The sequence below is a fragment of the Sorex fumeus genome, unplaced genomic scaffold, assembly GCF_029834395.1.
Source record: "Sorex fumeus unplaced genomic scaffold, SorFum_2.1 ptg000039l, whole genome shotgun sequence".
Classification (NCBI taxonomy): Eukaryota; Metazoa; Chordata; class Mammalia; order Eulipotyphla; family Soricidae; genus Sorex; species Sorex fumeus.
Window position 1 is genome coordinate 29,518,218 of NW_026606096.1, and position 17,856 is coordinate 29,536,073.

Sequence of the window (17,856 nt, forward strand, 5' to 3'; positions counted from 1 at the left end):
ATATCTTTGAGACTACCAAAGTTACTACGTTTTATCGTCTCTTTTTTTTTTCTTTTTTGCTTTTTGGGTCACACCTGGCGATGCACAGGGGTTACTCCTGGCTCTGCACTCAGGAGTTACTCCTGGCGATTCTCAGGGGACCATATGGGATGCTGGGAATCGAACCCGGGTCGGCCGCATGCAAGGCAAACACCCTACCCTTGTGCTATCTCTCCAAGCCACTACGCTTTATCTTCTGAGACCTAAATCATAACAAGTTTTATCACTAGTTATTCACTCATTCAGCCCTAGTCATACATAAGCCCTACTTACACTTTGTTCTTCAATATGTTGCAATTTTTTCTTTATTCTTCAATAAACAATGTTTACTTTATTCTGCAATATGCACTATTATTGAATATGTTGATGATCTGGGTATGTTTGTGCTTAAATTGAGAGTCTTACATATAAGTATTTCTTTCTGGAAAAATGTGGTTGCGGGGAACCCAGCAGTACTCAGGGATCACTCCTAGTGCAGGACACAGGGGCCCTATGGGGTGCCACAAATCAAACCCAGGTCCTTCGTGTGCAAGGCAAATACCCTACCCTATCCCTGCCCCAGTCTGGAACAGTTTTGAAGAGAATTTGTAATATAATTATAAAATTTCAATGCATACAATGGTTAGATTTTCAACTTAGTTCGTTTGCTTATTTCCTGAACATTTATTTAGAGACTTCCAAATCTCAGTTTTAATTTCAAAATCTCTGTATTTATAGGCTATCTCTATTTTCTTCTTCGGTTGGGGGGCAGAGCCACACCCGACAGTGCTCGGGGACACTCAGAGCGATGGAACCAGTGTCAGCCACATGCAACCGGTACCACGTGGCCTGCTATTCATGTCTTGTAACTTAGCATAGTTATGGTTTCCATTTTTTCTTCTGTCATCTATCTTAAACACTAGTTTCTTTATCTCCTGTCTACCCGGTTCTCCAAGAATCAGTGATTTATCAAATCTCCTTTTAGGTTTGGAGTCAAATTTATTTCCACATACTTACAGAATGAACCTTAATCTCTTTTGAGCTTTGCTGTACCATTAATTAACCCAGATTGTAATGTGTCCATTTCTATTGAGTCATAACAATACCCTGAAATTTTAGAACCAGACATCTTTAGAACTTAAAATGCTGTTTGATAATGTTTCAGAAGACAAACAAGAAAGCTGGATCCACTCTTAGAAAATTCAAAATCTGCATTTTTCCCCCCAGAAGATACCACTCTCATGTTTTATATGATTAGTCTCAGCACTACATGAGCCAAACACTTCAAAATAAATTATGTTAGAGAAAAGAAATAAAATGGAATGAAGAAACAAGTTGAATGTTGGAAACAATTTTGTTGAAAACAATGCAAAGATAAATGATTTAACTTTACTGAAATTAGGCAAAAATGCACTTCAGAGAATCACTCTTTGTCTTTCAGGATGATAATCTAATTGTGGAAAACTCAATAGTCATAAACAGTTGTTCACGCATTCTTGTCATTTGTCCACATTTTTTAATACATTAGATTTCCTGGTATACAGTGACTATAATTTATAATTTGATTCCATTTTCCTATTTAATTCTATTTTAGAAGAGTTATCCAATCATCTCCTGCACAGTCCCCTGTGAAATACATATACGCCTTCCTGTGAGAGTATGTTCTTGAATGTTCATTTTCCATGTCAGCAGGGAGGGGCCACTTTTCTAAAGTAGTGTCTTGAGTATTCACTCCTGTGGCTTACCCAAGCCCATAATGGTGAGATTAGTCAATAGGTGATCTTATTTATCTTTGTTTTTTGTTTGAAGGCCACATGCAGCCATGCTCAGGCCTTACTCCTGGCTCTGTACTCAGGAATCCCTCTTAGGAGTGCTTGGGGTACCACTGGGCTTGACAGGGATGGAACCTGGGTTGGCCAAGTGCAAGGCCAATGCCCTACTCACCATACTCTCTCCAATCCCAAGTGATCATATCTGTAAATGGGGACATTGCTATATAACACAGAATCCCTCTTCCACTTATACTTCTCCTTTAGACATTTACATTTCCTCCCAACGACCACAGAGTACATGTATTCACTAACCCTTGCACGGGTTAGACAATTCTTAGGGAAGACGACTAGAATCCTCCCGAGGAGATCCCCAAATTCCAATTGTCAAACATGTGAGCCGTCAACAGGGAGCAGCTTACCTGCTTTCCATCCAGCGTGCAGAGCCTCTTGACCACACCTGAGTCGAGTTTAATGGCTTCGGTGATGTCGGTTAAGACCTGTTCAAAGGAATGAGCAGTCTTCTTATTGAGAAGGATCCGCACGGCCTTCCTGGGCTTCACCCCGCTGCGGATCACAGTCACTAACTTGGGCTTGATGAAATCTTTGCTCTCCTTCACTTCTGCCTTCACAGCAGGAGCAGCACCCCAGGTTCGGCTGGCTGCACCCTTGATGTTCACAGACCAGTTGGGGTTAATATTTTTGGTGTAGTCCACTTTACGGAACGGTTCGTTGGAGGCGCACACGTAACTCTCGCCTGAAAAGCAAAAAGCACGTTTATTACTGTGATCACCTCCTACCCGAATGTTGCAGGGACACCAAGTCCCCCTACCTCCATCTTCCACTCCTCTAGGGCCATAACTGGTTGAGGACACACAGGAAAGCACTGGGGGAAGATCCCAGAGACCCGGACTTGGTCACATGTGTCGCCCGGGAGAACTGCGCTCTCTCCTCTGGGCTTCCGGGGAAACTGGTGAGCAGGATGAGCTCTCAGGACTTCCTACTTCTGGAAAGTGTATGAATTACTTTTTTGAATGGTGTTCTGGGAGAAATCACTGCATCACCAAATAATGCATTCATAGAAAGAAATGAAACTATTTCTCTCCTCCTTCCAATGACAGAGTGCAGTCCTAATTAAAGAGTGATCACCAGTCCACACCTCGCTAAATTGCAATCAGTTTGAGGTTCATTTGCTCAGTTAATGAATCACTGCATGAACACAGGAAGAGGGCCTGAGCAATAGTAGAACAGGTAGGGCGCTTGCCTAGATGCAGCTGACCCAGGTTCTATACCCTGGGGTTCTATCCCTGGCATCCCACATGGTCCCCTGAGGCCACCAGGACTGATCTCTGGGCACAAAGCCAGGAGTAAATGCTGAGTACTGTTAGGTGTGGCCCTAAAACAAAACAAAAACTCAGGAAGAACCTGACAACTCAAAGAGATAACCCTCAGGCAGTTTTTTTTCTTTCTGCTTGAGAATGTCAACGATAGGTCAGGGAGGTGGTACCAAGGACACGGAGCAGGTGCTTTGGAAGTCTGGGTTCATTCCCTGGCACTGCATGGCCTCCTGAACACCATGGGAAGCAACTTTCCAGCCCCCGAATTTAAAAGAATGTGAATTTTATTTTTCTTTTCTGGCCATGCCCAGCAGTGTTCGGGGTATACTCCTGGCTCTGTGCTTATGCGATGCCAGGGATCGAACCCAGATTGGCTACATGCAAGGCAAATGCCTTATTCTCTGTACTCTCTGGGTCAACAACATGAATTTTAAATGATTAAAGACCAGAGATACAGCTCAAAGGTCGAGTGTGTGCCTCAAATGAGGCCACGTGCCCTAAAAATAATTAAGGGGATAAAAAGATACAGCCAGATGTTGTTCCAAATGAAAAAATAAGTAAATAATCAAACAAACTTTTGTTTATCTACTTAAAACATGAAAGGATATTAAGTAGTCGAAATGATATTTTCATTATTCACTTGTCCTTCTGCTTAATTTTTATTTTAAAATATTTGTAGGGGCCCAATGGATAGTACAGCAGGTATGAGGTGCTTGCCTTGCACGTGGCTGACGCGGGTTCAATCTCTGGCAATATTCAATATGGACCCTCAAGCCCCACCAGAAGTGATCCCTGAGCAAAACCGTATCTTTTGTATTATTATTTGGTATGGATCCTCCAAATGGCCCTCAAGTGATTCTCTAACAACCTCAGTGAGGCTCTCTGCTCAGTCCTGCGGGGGTGGGGATTACGGCAGCTGCCAGGGTTTGAGCCCTTCCAGGCAACATTCGGTGGTTCTGAATGGCCACTCCAGGACTGACCCAGTGATGCTCAGGATCCTGTGTGCAGACTGTGCTGGGGATCAAACCCAGGCAGCAACATGCAGGACAGGTGGCCCAAGGTTTGGACTGTCTCTCCATCCCCTCCATCCCCCCAAAAAGGGAGTACTTTTTTCCATATCATTATCATTATCTGTCACTGTCCTCCCATTGTTCATCGATTTTGCCGACCCGAGTCGATTCCTCTGCCCCTCTCGGAGAGTCCAGCAAGCTACTGAGAGTATCTCGCCTGCACAGCAAAGCCTGGCAAGCTCCCCATGACGTATTCAATATGCCAAAACACAGTAACAACAAAGTCTCACAATGGAGACATTACTGGGCCCGCTAGAACAAATCGATGAACAATGGGAGGACAGTGCAGTGCTACTAGTGCTATCATTATCATTATTATTATTATTGAATCAGCAAGCTACATTTCAGAAACACAATGATCCAACCCCTATCCCTCCACCAGTGTCCACCTTCCTCCACCACTGTCTCCAATTCTCCTCCCATCCCAAGCCTGCCTCTATGGCAGGTGTTTTCCTGTCCCCCACCCCCACCCCCACCGTCCTAGTGTCCCTTCCATACCTTATCCCCGCCCCAGTGCCAAGCTTCCTACTGGAGGCCAGTTCTCCTGCTCTTCGCTTCTCTTGCTTTGGGGCATTTGCTATTCCCCTACAAAGTCTCCTTATATCCTACAAATGAGAGAAATGTGTCTGTCCCTCTTTTACTGACTAACTTTACTCAACACGATACTCTCCAGATCCACCCACACAGCAGCAAAAAAAAAAAAAGATTTTATCTTTTCTAATGGCCAAGTAGTATTTCACTATATACAAGGACCATCCTGTTTAGTTTTTAATAAGTAAAACAAAAACAGTATTCTATTGTTAATTGGTTTATGGATTCGATGCCATCAATTCTGTCATAGAATCATCTTAAGATAATTTTTCATAATATGTTGGAAAGGTGGGACAACAGCTGAATCCCACAAAGACAATGTTTATGAGAAACAGTCTTGTTCCTGACGTTCCATTCACTCTCAACGGAACAAACATCTCTGAATGCAACAGTTATGTGTACCTAGGTCGAGAAGTCAACATGACAAATGACCTGGCACCCGAGTTGCACAGGAGGAAGAGAGCGGCTTGGAACGCCTTCAAGAGCGTCGAAGAAATAGCTAAGAGGACAAAGAACCTCTGGCTCTGGGCACATCTCTTCGATTCCACTGTTCTTCCTGCATTAACATACACCTCAGAGACCTGGGCCCTACACAAACAGGATGAGAATGCTATTCGGGTCTCCCAAAGAGGAATTGAAAGAGCTATGCTTGGAGTATCACGTTTCACAAGAAAGAAAGAAAGAAAGAAAGAAAGAAAGAAAGAAAGAAAGAAAGAAAGGAAGGAAGGAAGGAAGGAAGGAAGGAAGGAAGGATCCAGAGTTCCGATCTCCATCAACGCTCAAGAATCTGGGACGCTGTCTCGTTTGCCAAGGCATCAAAAATCAGATGGGCTGGACACGTAATGAGATTTGGAGATGAGCGCTGGACTAGAGTCATTACCAACTGGATTCCACGGGATGTCAAAAGATCGCGTGGCCGCCCACCTATGAGATGGTCAGACTTCTTCATCAAGACCCTGAACGTCTGAGGCTCTTCGTGTTTCTAGAACGAGCAGACGACACTGGGCTGCACCAGCACGCAACAGGGACGAATGGAGATGTTGCTGGCGCCTGCTCGAGCAAATCGATGAGTAATGGGATGTCAAGTGATCAATATGTTAAAAATCATAATTTTTCTTTCAGGACACTCAAAAGTCTCAAATTTTTGGTAAATAAGGTAAGAGGATTACACTAGATTTTTCTTCTAAAATATTTTCTAACTTGTAGAACAGCCCCATATTTTTTCACACATTCAGTACAATAGTCATTCTTAAGATACTAATTATATTATGCAAGCCTTAAATGCTTAGGATACAGTGAAGGGGAATTCCTAAGGAAAACCTATTAAATATATTTCATGATAAATCAGGCTGTTTTTAAAATACTCATTTATGGAGAACTGACTCCCAAAGGGTTATGAACATTCGGATCAGGTATACAGAAGGGTCTAAGAAGAAGAGTAATGCCTTATTTAAAGTTATCATTATAAATACATAAATAAAGTTACATAATTAGGCCAATCCCCAAGAAAACTAGGGATCCAGAGGTTTAAATGTTGCTTCTACACCAAGTAATGAGAAACCTGACCCAACCACCAGCACTTGGATAAACAGCTGAAAAATCTCAAACTCATCTTTCACAGTGTAATCATCTTGGGAAATGGCATATAATACCCAAAACAGCTTCAATCTTAACAAAACAGATATATATATATATTACACATGAGTATGATTTAATTATATTGATAAAGAAATTTTCATATAGAAAATTTCACTATTTTACATATAAAAATATACTTGTGTGTTCTGTTCTGATCCAAAATATTAAGATGATAGGAAAGAACAGGAATCTAACAAGACATTTTTTGGGGAGGGGATGGGGTGTTCTGAGGCCACACATGACGGACAGGGACAATTCTTCGCTTGATGCATGAGGGTGACTCTTGGCAATGCCTCAGGAAGTATATGGTGCCCGACACTTGAATGAAGTGCAAGTGTGCCTCCCCCACCCCCCCCACCATCATCTCTTCAGCACCAAGAGAAGCCTTTTTGTATAGGGGCCATATCCACAGAACTTCTGATCCTGGGCCCACTCCATGGCGTAAGGGAATCAAATTCTGGGACTCTTCACCACTGGAGTCCTATCTCTGCTGCAAGAATGATTTTTGTTTTGTTTCATTTGGGGGCCTCACCCTGCAGTACTTAGTGTTTATTCCTGCCTCTGACATCAGGGATCACTCCTTGCGGGACTTGGAGTATTGGGGACCGAGCTTGAGTCGGCCTACCTAGACTATCACTCTGGCCACTGGCAGTGATTTTTTTTTTAAACTGGGGGAAAAGAAAATCAGTTCATTGAAATGAAGTCCTTTTGGGAGAAAAGACAATAGTAAAATAAAGAGCGAATTTAATGTATTAACTATCCTTAGATATCCTTGATCGTTCCAGTTCATGTTCCACTGACACATCAGCCAAGGAAATTGCCTTTTAAATTTACTTGTACTTGCCCCTGTTTATGGATTAAGAATGTCAGAAAGAAAATAAGCAAAGGAAACCTCTATTTCCATCGGTCTTCCTGTGGTTAGAGATACATTTTAATTTCCTCTCTTTTCCTTTCCCGCCCTTGCACTTTCCCATAGAAGATACACAGATGGCGGACAGGCACAGGGAAAGACGTTCATCACCTCTTACTGCGAGGGAAATGCAAACCAAAACCACAGTGAGCTGGAACCTCGGACAGCCTGACTCGTCTCACAAAGACAAAACGGTAAGTGCTGGCAGGGATGTGGATTAAAGAGCGTGCACACATGTGACAGGCAGAGACGCATAGTGACACGGCCACTAGCAGAGCAGCATGAGACTGCTCCCACACAGCACAAATACCACAGGCGCCAGCTATTCCAGCCCTGCATTCACCAGAACAAAACTGCAAAACTGCACCAAAACACACGTGGCCAAAGTGATAGCAGAGTGGCTAAGGCCTTGCACACAGCCAACCCAGGTTCAATCCCAGGCACCCCATTTGATCCCCAAAGCCCACCAGAAGTGATCCCTGAGAGCAGAGCCAGGAGTAAAGCCTGAGCACCACCAGGTGTGGACCCACCCTAAAACACATTCATACCCCTCTGTTCACTGCAGCACTAATATTTACAGTACTCAAGGGTATGGAACCATCAATGTAAAAATCACAATCACGATCATCCTGTTGTTTGTCGATTGCCTCGAGCAGGCACCAGTAATGTCTCCTTCGTCCTAGCCTTGAGATTCTAAAAAGTGCCATATTCAAGGCTCTTTCAGGGTTAGGAGAATGAGACCCATCATTGTTACTGGTATTTGGCATATTGGGCTCGCCACGGGGAGTTTGCCAGATTCTGCCGTGTGGGCAGGTTACATTCGGTAGCCTGCCAGGTTGTCCAAAGTAAGAAGGAGATAATAAGATGTCCCGCGGTCGCAAATGCGGCCACGTGCTTCCGGGAGCTGGGTTTTATAGTCTCTGGGTCTTGGCCGTTGATGGGAATACACGGCACCAGGGGGCCAGTTGGTGGGTGTGACCCCTGCCTAGTGGAATATGGAGGATCTGGGTGGAGGATGCTCAGCCCCAATCCGAGCAAGCTTGGAGATCTCAGCCCTGGGACCCGCATAAAAATGTAAAAATAAGTAGGGAATAAGTATGTGGCCTACACACAATGAAGCACTACTTACTCGATAACAACAACAACAACAACAACAAAAAACATAAGAACATGAACTAGTGCCCGAGAGAGATGTGAGTGGGCTGAGCACAGCATGTTTTATCTGCTGGAAGCTTGCATCAATCCCAGCACCGCACGGATCCCGGAACCGAAAGAGAGCAAGCCATCAGCACAAAGGTAGGCCCTGAGCACTGCTAGGTACAGCTCAAACGTGAGCAAAGAGAAAAGACAAAATCTTGCAACAAGGGTGGACTTTGAGAATCATATGCATAGTGAAATAAGTCAGATGGAGAAAGAACCCTAAGGGTTCTCTCATCTGTGGAAGATGCAAATAAATAAGACAGAGCAAAACAAGCAACTCTCAGAAACAACAAACAGGTGGTTACTAAAAGGGCAGGGACTGGAGTGGGTGAAAGTGATGAAAAGGCATGCTGATGGGTGAAATGGAATCTTTTAATGATGATCATGATAGAGTTTATACAACTGTCAAAGTACCATTCTATGCATCTGCAACGTAGAAAACATTACTGCACTGCACTGTCCTCCTGCTATTCATCGATTTGCCTGAGTGGGTCCAGTAACATTGTGAGACTTGTTGTTACTGTGTTTGGCATATTGAATACATCACGGGTAGCTTGCCAGGCTTTGCCGTGAGGGCAAGATACTCTAGGTAGCTTGCCGGGCTCTCAAAGAGGGGCGGAGGAATTGAACCCAGCTCAGCCGGGCCAGCTGCACGCAAGGCAAATGCCTTACCGCTGTGCTATCGCTCCAGCCCAGAAAACATTATAGTCCAATGTAATTTTATTTTCTTTTTATTTGGGGGCCACCTGAAATAAAATTTTCTTTTATTTTAGGGAGACATTCAGTGCTTAACCTGGCTCTGTGCTCAGGGATCACTTCTGACAGAGCCTGGTGTCGTGGATCAAACTTAGGTCAACCTCATCCAAGGCAAGTACCCTACATGCTGCACTAACACTCTGGCCCCTCCAATGTTATTTATCTTTCTTTCTTTTATTTTATTTTCTTTTCTCTCTTTCTCTCTTTTGTTTTTGGGCCACACCCAGTGGAGCTCAAGGCTTACTCCTGGTTCTGTGCTCAGGGATTACTGCTAACTCTCTCTCTCTCTCTCTCTCTCTCTCTCTCTCTCTCTTTGGGATGATTCCTGGGGATGCTCAGACAACCGTATGCAGTTCCAGAAATGGAACCCAAGTTGGGTGCAGTCAAAGCAAGCACCTTACCCATGCTATACTATCTCCTCAGCTCCTTGATAAAGTTGATAAACTTGATAAACTTTATTAGTGTGAATTACATTATGAAAGAAATTGTTTAAATACCAGAGGTAAGTACAAGAGGTAAGGTACCTGCCTTGCATGCCCATGACCTGGCTCAATCCCTGGAAACTCACATGGTCCCCTGAGCTCCACCATGGGTCACTCCTGAGCTCTGTGACAGGAATAGCCCCTGAGCATTACCGAGTAAGATCCTCAAACCCACCCCCGGCCCCGTAAGAATTTTTAACTTACCAGTAAAATTGCACTTACCAAGACAAGACTAAGATCTCATTAAAAAAAAAAATGAGAGCTGCTGGCCAAAGAGAGAGTTCAACAAGCTGGAGCAGATACTATGCATGAAGGAGGCCCCGGTTCAATCACCCACACTGCAAAGTCTCCCAGACAGCACTGGGGCAGACGGAGCCAGGCCCAGGCCCTAACCATGGCCAGAAGTGAACCCCCAAAACACAAAGGTCAAAGAAATGAGAGTTGTAGGTTGGGAAGAGTACCAAAGGACTGCAACCTAAGCTATGCATGGGGGAGGCCTCGGTCCAATCCCAGGTGTGGCCCAGTCACCTGAGCACCACCCTACCCCATCACCAGTGTTAAAGCCAGCCTCTAAACCAAAATGCATAATAAAAGTTGATCACTGTATAACTGAAACCCAAGCACAAAAATTTGTAAGTCTACAACTGTACCTCATGGTGTTTCACTAATTAAAAAAAAACAAAAACATTAGAGTCAAAGGAGGCAAAATAAGCGTGTATATGTCACTATTACTTATGAGTATATCCACGGCTTTATGGAAAACTAAAGTGGTCCCTGAAGTCAGGACTCATCCGACTTTCTCAGCTACACCCAATGTTGGTGGTTACAAGTGTTCTGATACTCAGTCTTCTGATATTATCAGTCTGATAATCAGACATTCTCCTGTGGGACCAAAGTCCACAGAATTCAGAGTGAATTGTCACTCTGAAAATCTAAATCGACATGAATATGATAAGGTCACTGACATAATACCCAACATCTATGTCCTACTCTCAAAGGCACATCGCACGTCTTCACCAATGACAGCTGTTTCATCTAGTCTATCTTCCCTGAAAGTAATATTTAATGAGAAACATTAATCACAAATTTGTTATACTTCTGATAGCAGCAGATACAGAGCTAGTCCTTGCTTCCTCAGATCCTCCTCAAAATTATCCCATGTCCAGTTCATGGTAACATAAGATAAGTAACTAGCCAAACACTGTCAAGCACGTTCACGTTCCCAGTGGTCACTGCTCGAAAGCTTTGAAATATGCTCTCCTTCATATTCCCTCCCACCCACCCTCTCCTGTTTTTAGAGAACAGGGTAAGGAGCTGGGAGTGAGTCGGACAATCATTTTCCAAACAATGATCATGTGAAAATCACATAAAAAGTGAACTTGTGGGGCTGGAGTAATAGCACAGTGGGTAGGGCATTTGCCTTGCATGCGGCCGACCTGGGTTCGATTCCCAGCATCCCATATGGTCCCCCAAGCATGGCCAGGAGTAATTCCTGAGTGCATGAACCAGGAGCAACCCCTGTGCATCGCTGGGTGTGACCCAAAAAGAAAAACAAAAAGAAAAGTGAACTTGTTCTCTGCCTGGGAGGCTGTTTAGAAAGGTAAGTGGTTAGCTCTTTTCAAGTGTGGTATGGAACAGAAAACCTTTGTTTTCTTTAATATTCTTTTCAATGGGGTAGCTAAGATTTCCTACCACTGGCAGGTGTTTAAACACCCTTTGCACCACTTCATATTCAACAAGTTAAAAAAGAAAACATGTCTACACGATACTAATACATAACACATTCTGAGTTTTGTTCACCATGAAACAAATGAACTTTTCCCGATTACAGACACGGTAGACACGGTCCTCCTTTCAGAGGTTATTAAAATCAAGAAATTTTCTCATCTTCTTCTGAAACCATAATCCCTACAAATATTTTTTTTTCACCTATCACTACCCTGGGCTGGAGCTATAGAATAGCGGCAGGGTGTTTGCCTTGTACATGGCCGACCCGGACTCGGTTCTTCCGCCCCTCTCGGAGAGCCTGGCAAGCTACCAAGAGTATCTCGCCGCAGGGCAAAGCCTGGCAAGCTACCAGTGATGTATTCGATATGCCAAACACAGTAACAACAAGTCTCACGATGGAGACGTTACTGGGCCTGCTAGAGCAAACTGATGAACAATGGGAGGACAGTGTTACAGTGCTACAGTCACTACTCAACATTAAGGTCTCTACCAGAACATGGGTCTTTCCCTTCCTTCATGCAGATATTTCAGGGATATTTTTCTCTCTGTTTAACTATACAGCTTCTCTAAGGGGTACGGACAAGTGTCTACCACATTCCATTCCTTACACACACACACACACACACACACACACACACACACACACTTTCCCCTTTTCATTTTTCCTCCCACTTCACCAATCATGCCACTGGCTTCCATTCACTGCCACATTAAGGAGCTGCTCTTGCCTGCTTTTCCCTGTGTTCTGACCTACACTTTCCTAATCCAGTGCAGTGTCACTTTTGCTCCCTGAACTACAGTGGCTGAAACGCTGCCCACTCACACCCAGGCACTTCTTTCGATCTGCCAAATGCTAAGCACATCGTTCTAATTTCACACGGTGTCTTCTGATGGTGCTGGACATCTGCTATGATTCTCTTCCTAGAAATCTTTCTTCCTTTAACTTCCACAATTAATTTCTTTGGGTTCTTTTTTTTTTTTTGGTTTGGTTTGGTTGTTTTCAGGCTAGATTCAGCAGTATTCAGGGTCTATAGCTGGCTCTGCACTCAGAGAACACTACTGGTGAGGTTCAGGGGATGCATGTGGTGCTAGGGTTTTTGTTTTGGTTTACCTCTAATTTATTTATTTATTTATTTATCTATTTATTTGCTTTTTGGGTCACACCCGGCAATGCACAGGGGTTACTCCTGGCTCTGCACTCAGGAATTACCCCTGGCGGTGCTCAGGGGACCATATGGGACGCCATGAATCGAACCTGGGTTGCCTGCATGCAAGGCAAATGCCCTACCCGCTGTGCTATTGCTCCAGCCCCTACCTCTAATTTTTTAACCTGCTATTTTGGTTTGATTGTTCCCTCCTGCCTGCCACCTCACACAGTCACCCACTTGGGTACTGGCTGTCCTGCTGAGATTGTCCCCATGCGGCCACACCATCTCTCCAAGGCTCCAACTACCCGTCACATCATGAGACTCAAACATTGAAGAATCGCCAGTGCAGTGTATGTTTGAGTCCAGCCATGAATGATTTTGCCATGAGAAAATCTACAAGCTACAGGTTTAAAATAAACTTCCCCATCACTGCTAACTTAAATCCCTCACCTTCTTGAATGAAACCATCCCCTATACAAGGTCCCTACAGGAACCAAGATTCCTAGTTCCCTCTTCCCAAAATGAGTAGAATTGGCAAAACAGTTGACTTTGGTCTACACACCCTTGTTTGTAGCCAGCAGTGCTCAGGAGCTGCTCCTGGCTTGGTGCTTGGTGGGAACTCCTGGCATTGCTGGAGGAGACTATGCTATACCAGGCAGAGAACCCAGGCTCCCAGCATGCAAACCAAGCACCCCAGCCTGTCCCATCTCTCTGGTCCTCACCAATGCTGGAACTGATCCCTTTTCGGTCCTGCCTGCTTTCATTTCTCCCTGAATTCGAGGAATTAAGCTCCCGGCACAGGACCTCACGACCTCATCTTCTATACAGTCATCAAAGCAAATTTTGTGGCATGTCGATCCGATATTTTTACCTGCTTCCTGGACTGTAAAATGAAAGCCACCCATCCCTGCACAGCGCCTGCTTCCAGTCTCATTTCCCACCACTCCCCCACAGGTTCCTGAAGTCAGTGTCAGACCCATCCGTGTGCAATTTCCTTCCAAAGTCATCATGCCATCTTATTCTCATTTCTTCTCACATGCTTGAAATAACTACCCTCCTCCTCCTCCTCCTCCTCCTCCTCCTCCTCCTCCTCCTCCTCCTCCTCCTCCTCCATCTTTCCTCCCCCTCTCCCTCCTAGTCACTGACCCATCGAGATTAATTCTCCCTGGCAGGGAGGTAAAGCAATTGAACTTCCGTCATTGCTGAATAGAGTATGAGTTGGTTCAGTCACTTGGGAAAATAGGCTAGCAATATCAGGCAGTGAGTTGACAACATGCAAGATATCGAATCGACCTCAAGAAAATATCAGGGAGGGGCCAGAGAGACAGCGGAACAGACTGGAGTGCACACCTTCATGTAGAATGCACCTCTTGGTTTCTCAAGCACCAATGGGAACAATATAATCGATCTTTTTTTATTATGGCCCAAAAATCAAAAAAGATTTTGGTTTGGCTGGAGCGATGGTACAGCAGGTGGGCACTTGCCTTGCATGAGGCCAACCGAGATTCAAACCCTGGCATGCCATAAGGTCACCCTGTGCACCAAAGGAATAATTCCTGAGTGCAGAGCCAGAAGTAACTCCTGTGCATTACCCAGTGTGACCCAAAAAGAAAAAAAAATGTAGTTTAATTATTAAAATATAACATAAATTTACAGTTAGGAATTATAAACAACTATGTGCAATCTCATATGGTTGGACGTTCATTGCTTTTGGCAGTTTTCAGGGGGCTTACTATGTACTTAAGGAACACTCCTAGGCATACTTGGGGGACCATAGTACGGTCTCAACTGAACTGTTCAGTTCAGTCATGGACTGAACCCGAGACAGCTGCATGCAAGGCAAGAGCCTTAACCTGCTTAACCCACTGATACCTCTCCGGCCCCACAGCTGGAAATTCAACAACAACACATTTTACCCTAAGTATCTTTCAGTAACTATTAGAGCATAAACAGAACAACCATAGCCGTTAACACTGTTAGTGTACTGGTTACATTAACTATCTATCGAATACCACTTATTAGTTTGCAATTATAAACTAGTTTGACATTTTTGGCAGAAATTCCATTATTTGGACATTGAGGTTATACCAAAATTTTGAGCAGATGAAAATAGTGAAGTTTATAATCAAAAGGAAAATTCGCTGAAAGGCCTAAGTTTTAAGGACTCTTCACATTAGAGAAAAAGTCGCCACACACAAACACGGGAACAGAAAGTAGGATGAAGAGGAAAGAAAAACATGGTGTCATTTAGGAAAGTGAATTCATTCATCCTTCTCTCCTCACTTCCAAGTTCCTCCCAGCCCTCCCTCTCCTTCCCTTCCCTTTCCTTCCCCCTTCCTTCTTCTTCCCTTTTATGGTACAGGGGATCAAACCCAGGAACTCCCACATGCAAGGCAAGTGCCATAATGCTGAGAAATATTCCCCAGCCCCCTTGAAGTCTTTTTGTTTGTCTGGGTTTTTCATTTGGGGGGGGGGGGGGTAGGAGGCGATATCTTGAAGTGCCCAGGAATTACATCTGGCTTTGCACTCAGGAATTACTCTTGGAAGGGCTCAGAGAACTATATGGGATGCTGGTAACCTAGCCCGGGTCAGCCACATGCAAAAAGCAAGCACCCTAGCCTCTGTACTATCATTCTAGTGCCTAAACTCTTTCTTGACTTCCAAAACTATGAGGGGAAAAAAATGACTTTCCAAAGGTCATAATCCAGGAATTCTGAATACAAGGAAGTTCGCTATTTTCCATCTAGTGCCGCATGTCTTATGGGGAACATTACAATGTGCATTTCTCCATCCAAAGCACATCACAGAAAAGTTCCCACGCCCAGATGGTTAAGAAAAACACAGGGTGAGGAAAAGCCTGCTCTACTATCCTGCTGTAACAAACAACTTAATTGGGTTTTCTCACCAAGCTACACAGTGCCCACAGTGAATTTCAATGTATGGCACGACAAAGGGCATTCCCTGGCACCAACGGCACTCACACTCAGGATTCATCTGCTGGGTTTCTGGGGCCAGGTTGCTGTAAAGGAATAGAATGACCTTTCCTCCAGGCAACGGCTGAGGATCTTTCACAGGAAGATCAGTGGCTAAAACAAGTCAGCCCCTACAGCCACACCCAGCCGTGCCCTCTCCCGCCCTCCCCTAAGAAACGAGCACAAAAGCAACTTAGAACATAAGAAGATCTTGCTAAGTGAAATGAGTCAGAAAGAGAGGGACAGATATAGAATGACTGCACTCGTTTGTGGAATATAAAATAACAATATGAGACTGACACCCAAGGATAGCAGGCACAAGGGCCAGGAATATTGCTCCAGAGTTGGAAGCCTGTCTCATGAGCGGGGGGAGAAGGCAGCTAGAATAGAGAAGGGATCACTAAGTCAGTGATGGTTGGAGGGATCGTTCGGGATGGGAGATGTGTGCTGAAAGTAGATAAAGAACCAAACTTGATGGCCACTCAGTATCTGTATTGCAAACCATAATGCCCAAAAGTAGAGAGAGAAGAGTATGGGGGAAATTGTCTGTAGAGGCAGGGGGAGGGTTGGAAAGCAGGGAGGGGTGGGGTGTTATACTGGGGACATTGGTGGTAAAGAATGTGCACTGCCCAAAAGGAGAGACAGAACAGAGGGGAGTGCGCTGCCACAGAGGCAGGGGGGATGGGGGATGGGGGATGGGGGTGGGAGGGATACTGGGATTGGTGGGGGTGGAGAATGGGCACTGGTGGAGGGATGGGTACTCGATCATTGTATAACTGAAACCCAAGCACAACAACTTGTAAGTCTACAAGTGTACCTCATGGTGCTTCACTAATAAAACAAAAATAAATAAATAAATAAATCCCTTCCAAAAAAAAAAAAAAAGAATGTGCACTGGTGGAGGGATGGGTGTTCGATCATTATATGACTGAAACTCAAACATCAAAGTTTTGTAACTGTGTCTCACAGTGATGAAAGAAAGAAAGAAAGAAAGAAAGAAAGAAAGAAAGAAAGAAAGAAAGAAAGAAGGAAGGAAAGAAAGAAGGAAGGAAAGAACACAAGAAGATCTATGAAGAGTTACACTGTAGGACTGTCCTCCCGTTGTTCATCGATTTGTTCGAGCGGGCCCAGTAATGTCTCCATTATGAGACTTGTTTTGGGCATATAGAATACATCACGGGTAGCTTGCCAGGCTTCGCTGTGCAGGCGGGATACTCTCAGTTGCTTGCTGGGCTCTCCAAGAGGGGCAGAGGAATCAAAGCCGGGTCAGCTGTTTGTAAGCCAAATGCCCTCTCTGCTATGCTATTGCTCTAGTTATCTCCACAAATACCTGCTTTGGTGCTGCAATTTCCCACCCCCAATTTTTTTTCTTTTAGCTTTTGGGCCATACCTGGTGATGCTCAGGGGTGAAAGCAGTGGCCAAAGGCCCATTGGATGCTGGGGATTGAACCAAGGCTCGCAACATTCAAGACAAGTACCTCAACTCCTGTGCTATCTCTCTGACCCCAGAAGAAAGTTAAATTGTGATCAAAGAAATGAATTGAACATTAAAACAAAAAATCCTACTCACTAACCAAAAACTTTGAAATCTGTATCACCCCCCCTCCCCCCGCAAAAAAATCGTACCTCATTTCCCAGTAGGATCACCTGTCTTTCTGCTCCTACCCAGAGCTCTGTGTGTTCCCCAATCTAAGGCCAATTTTAATTCTCTGCTTATTTTGGTGAACACATTTGAAGTGTATATTTCACCCAGGTCTACTGGCTTCTAAACTGAGTTCTGAGGGGCTGCTTTGTTTCCATAGCCTCATTCTTTTATTTATTTATTTATTGAATCACTGTGGGAAAGGTTACAAAGCTTTCAGGTTTAGGTCTCAGTCATGCAAATATCAAACACATTTCCCTTTACCAATACTTATTTTTTACCATGAAGAACCCCAATAAAACCCCACCCCCTACCCCTCCCAGTCCCTGTGAGGCAGATGAATTCTAGTTAACACTCTATCTGCTTTGATTAGATTCATTGTTTCAATAAAAGATTCACCACTATTATTTAGAGTTTACCCCCCCACAAATCAGACATGCTGAAAAAGCATTGTGAAGTGATTTGCTTTCTACAGCTGGGTTCAAGAATTAAATGTTGGTTTTGGATTTCTGCTATTTTACTTATTGACCCTGGAAGTATTTCTACTGAAAGTCAGATAGTTCAGAAATTGGTTTCTGTGCTCTGGAGTCATGGC

The 17,856-nt window shown here is 44.2% G+C and overlaps 1 protein-coding gene across 4 annotated transcripts in view; it reads right to left on the reverse strand.

Moving 5' to 3' along the window:
• Positions 1-17,856, reverse strand: part of DCLK2 (doublecortin like kinase 2) — a 142,077-nt gene that overhangs the window by 110,600 nt on the left and 13,621 nt on the right. For all 4 annotated transcript variants that reach the window (XM_056119145.1, XM_056119144.1, XM_056119143.1 and 1 more), the window contains exon 2: positions 2,210-2,544. In XM_056119145.1, coding sequence (XP_055975120.1) covers positions 2,210-2,544 — 335 coding nt within the window. The remainder of the gene's footprint in view (positions 1-2,209; positions 2,545-17,856) is intronic.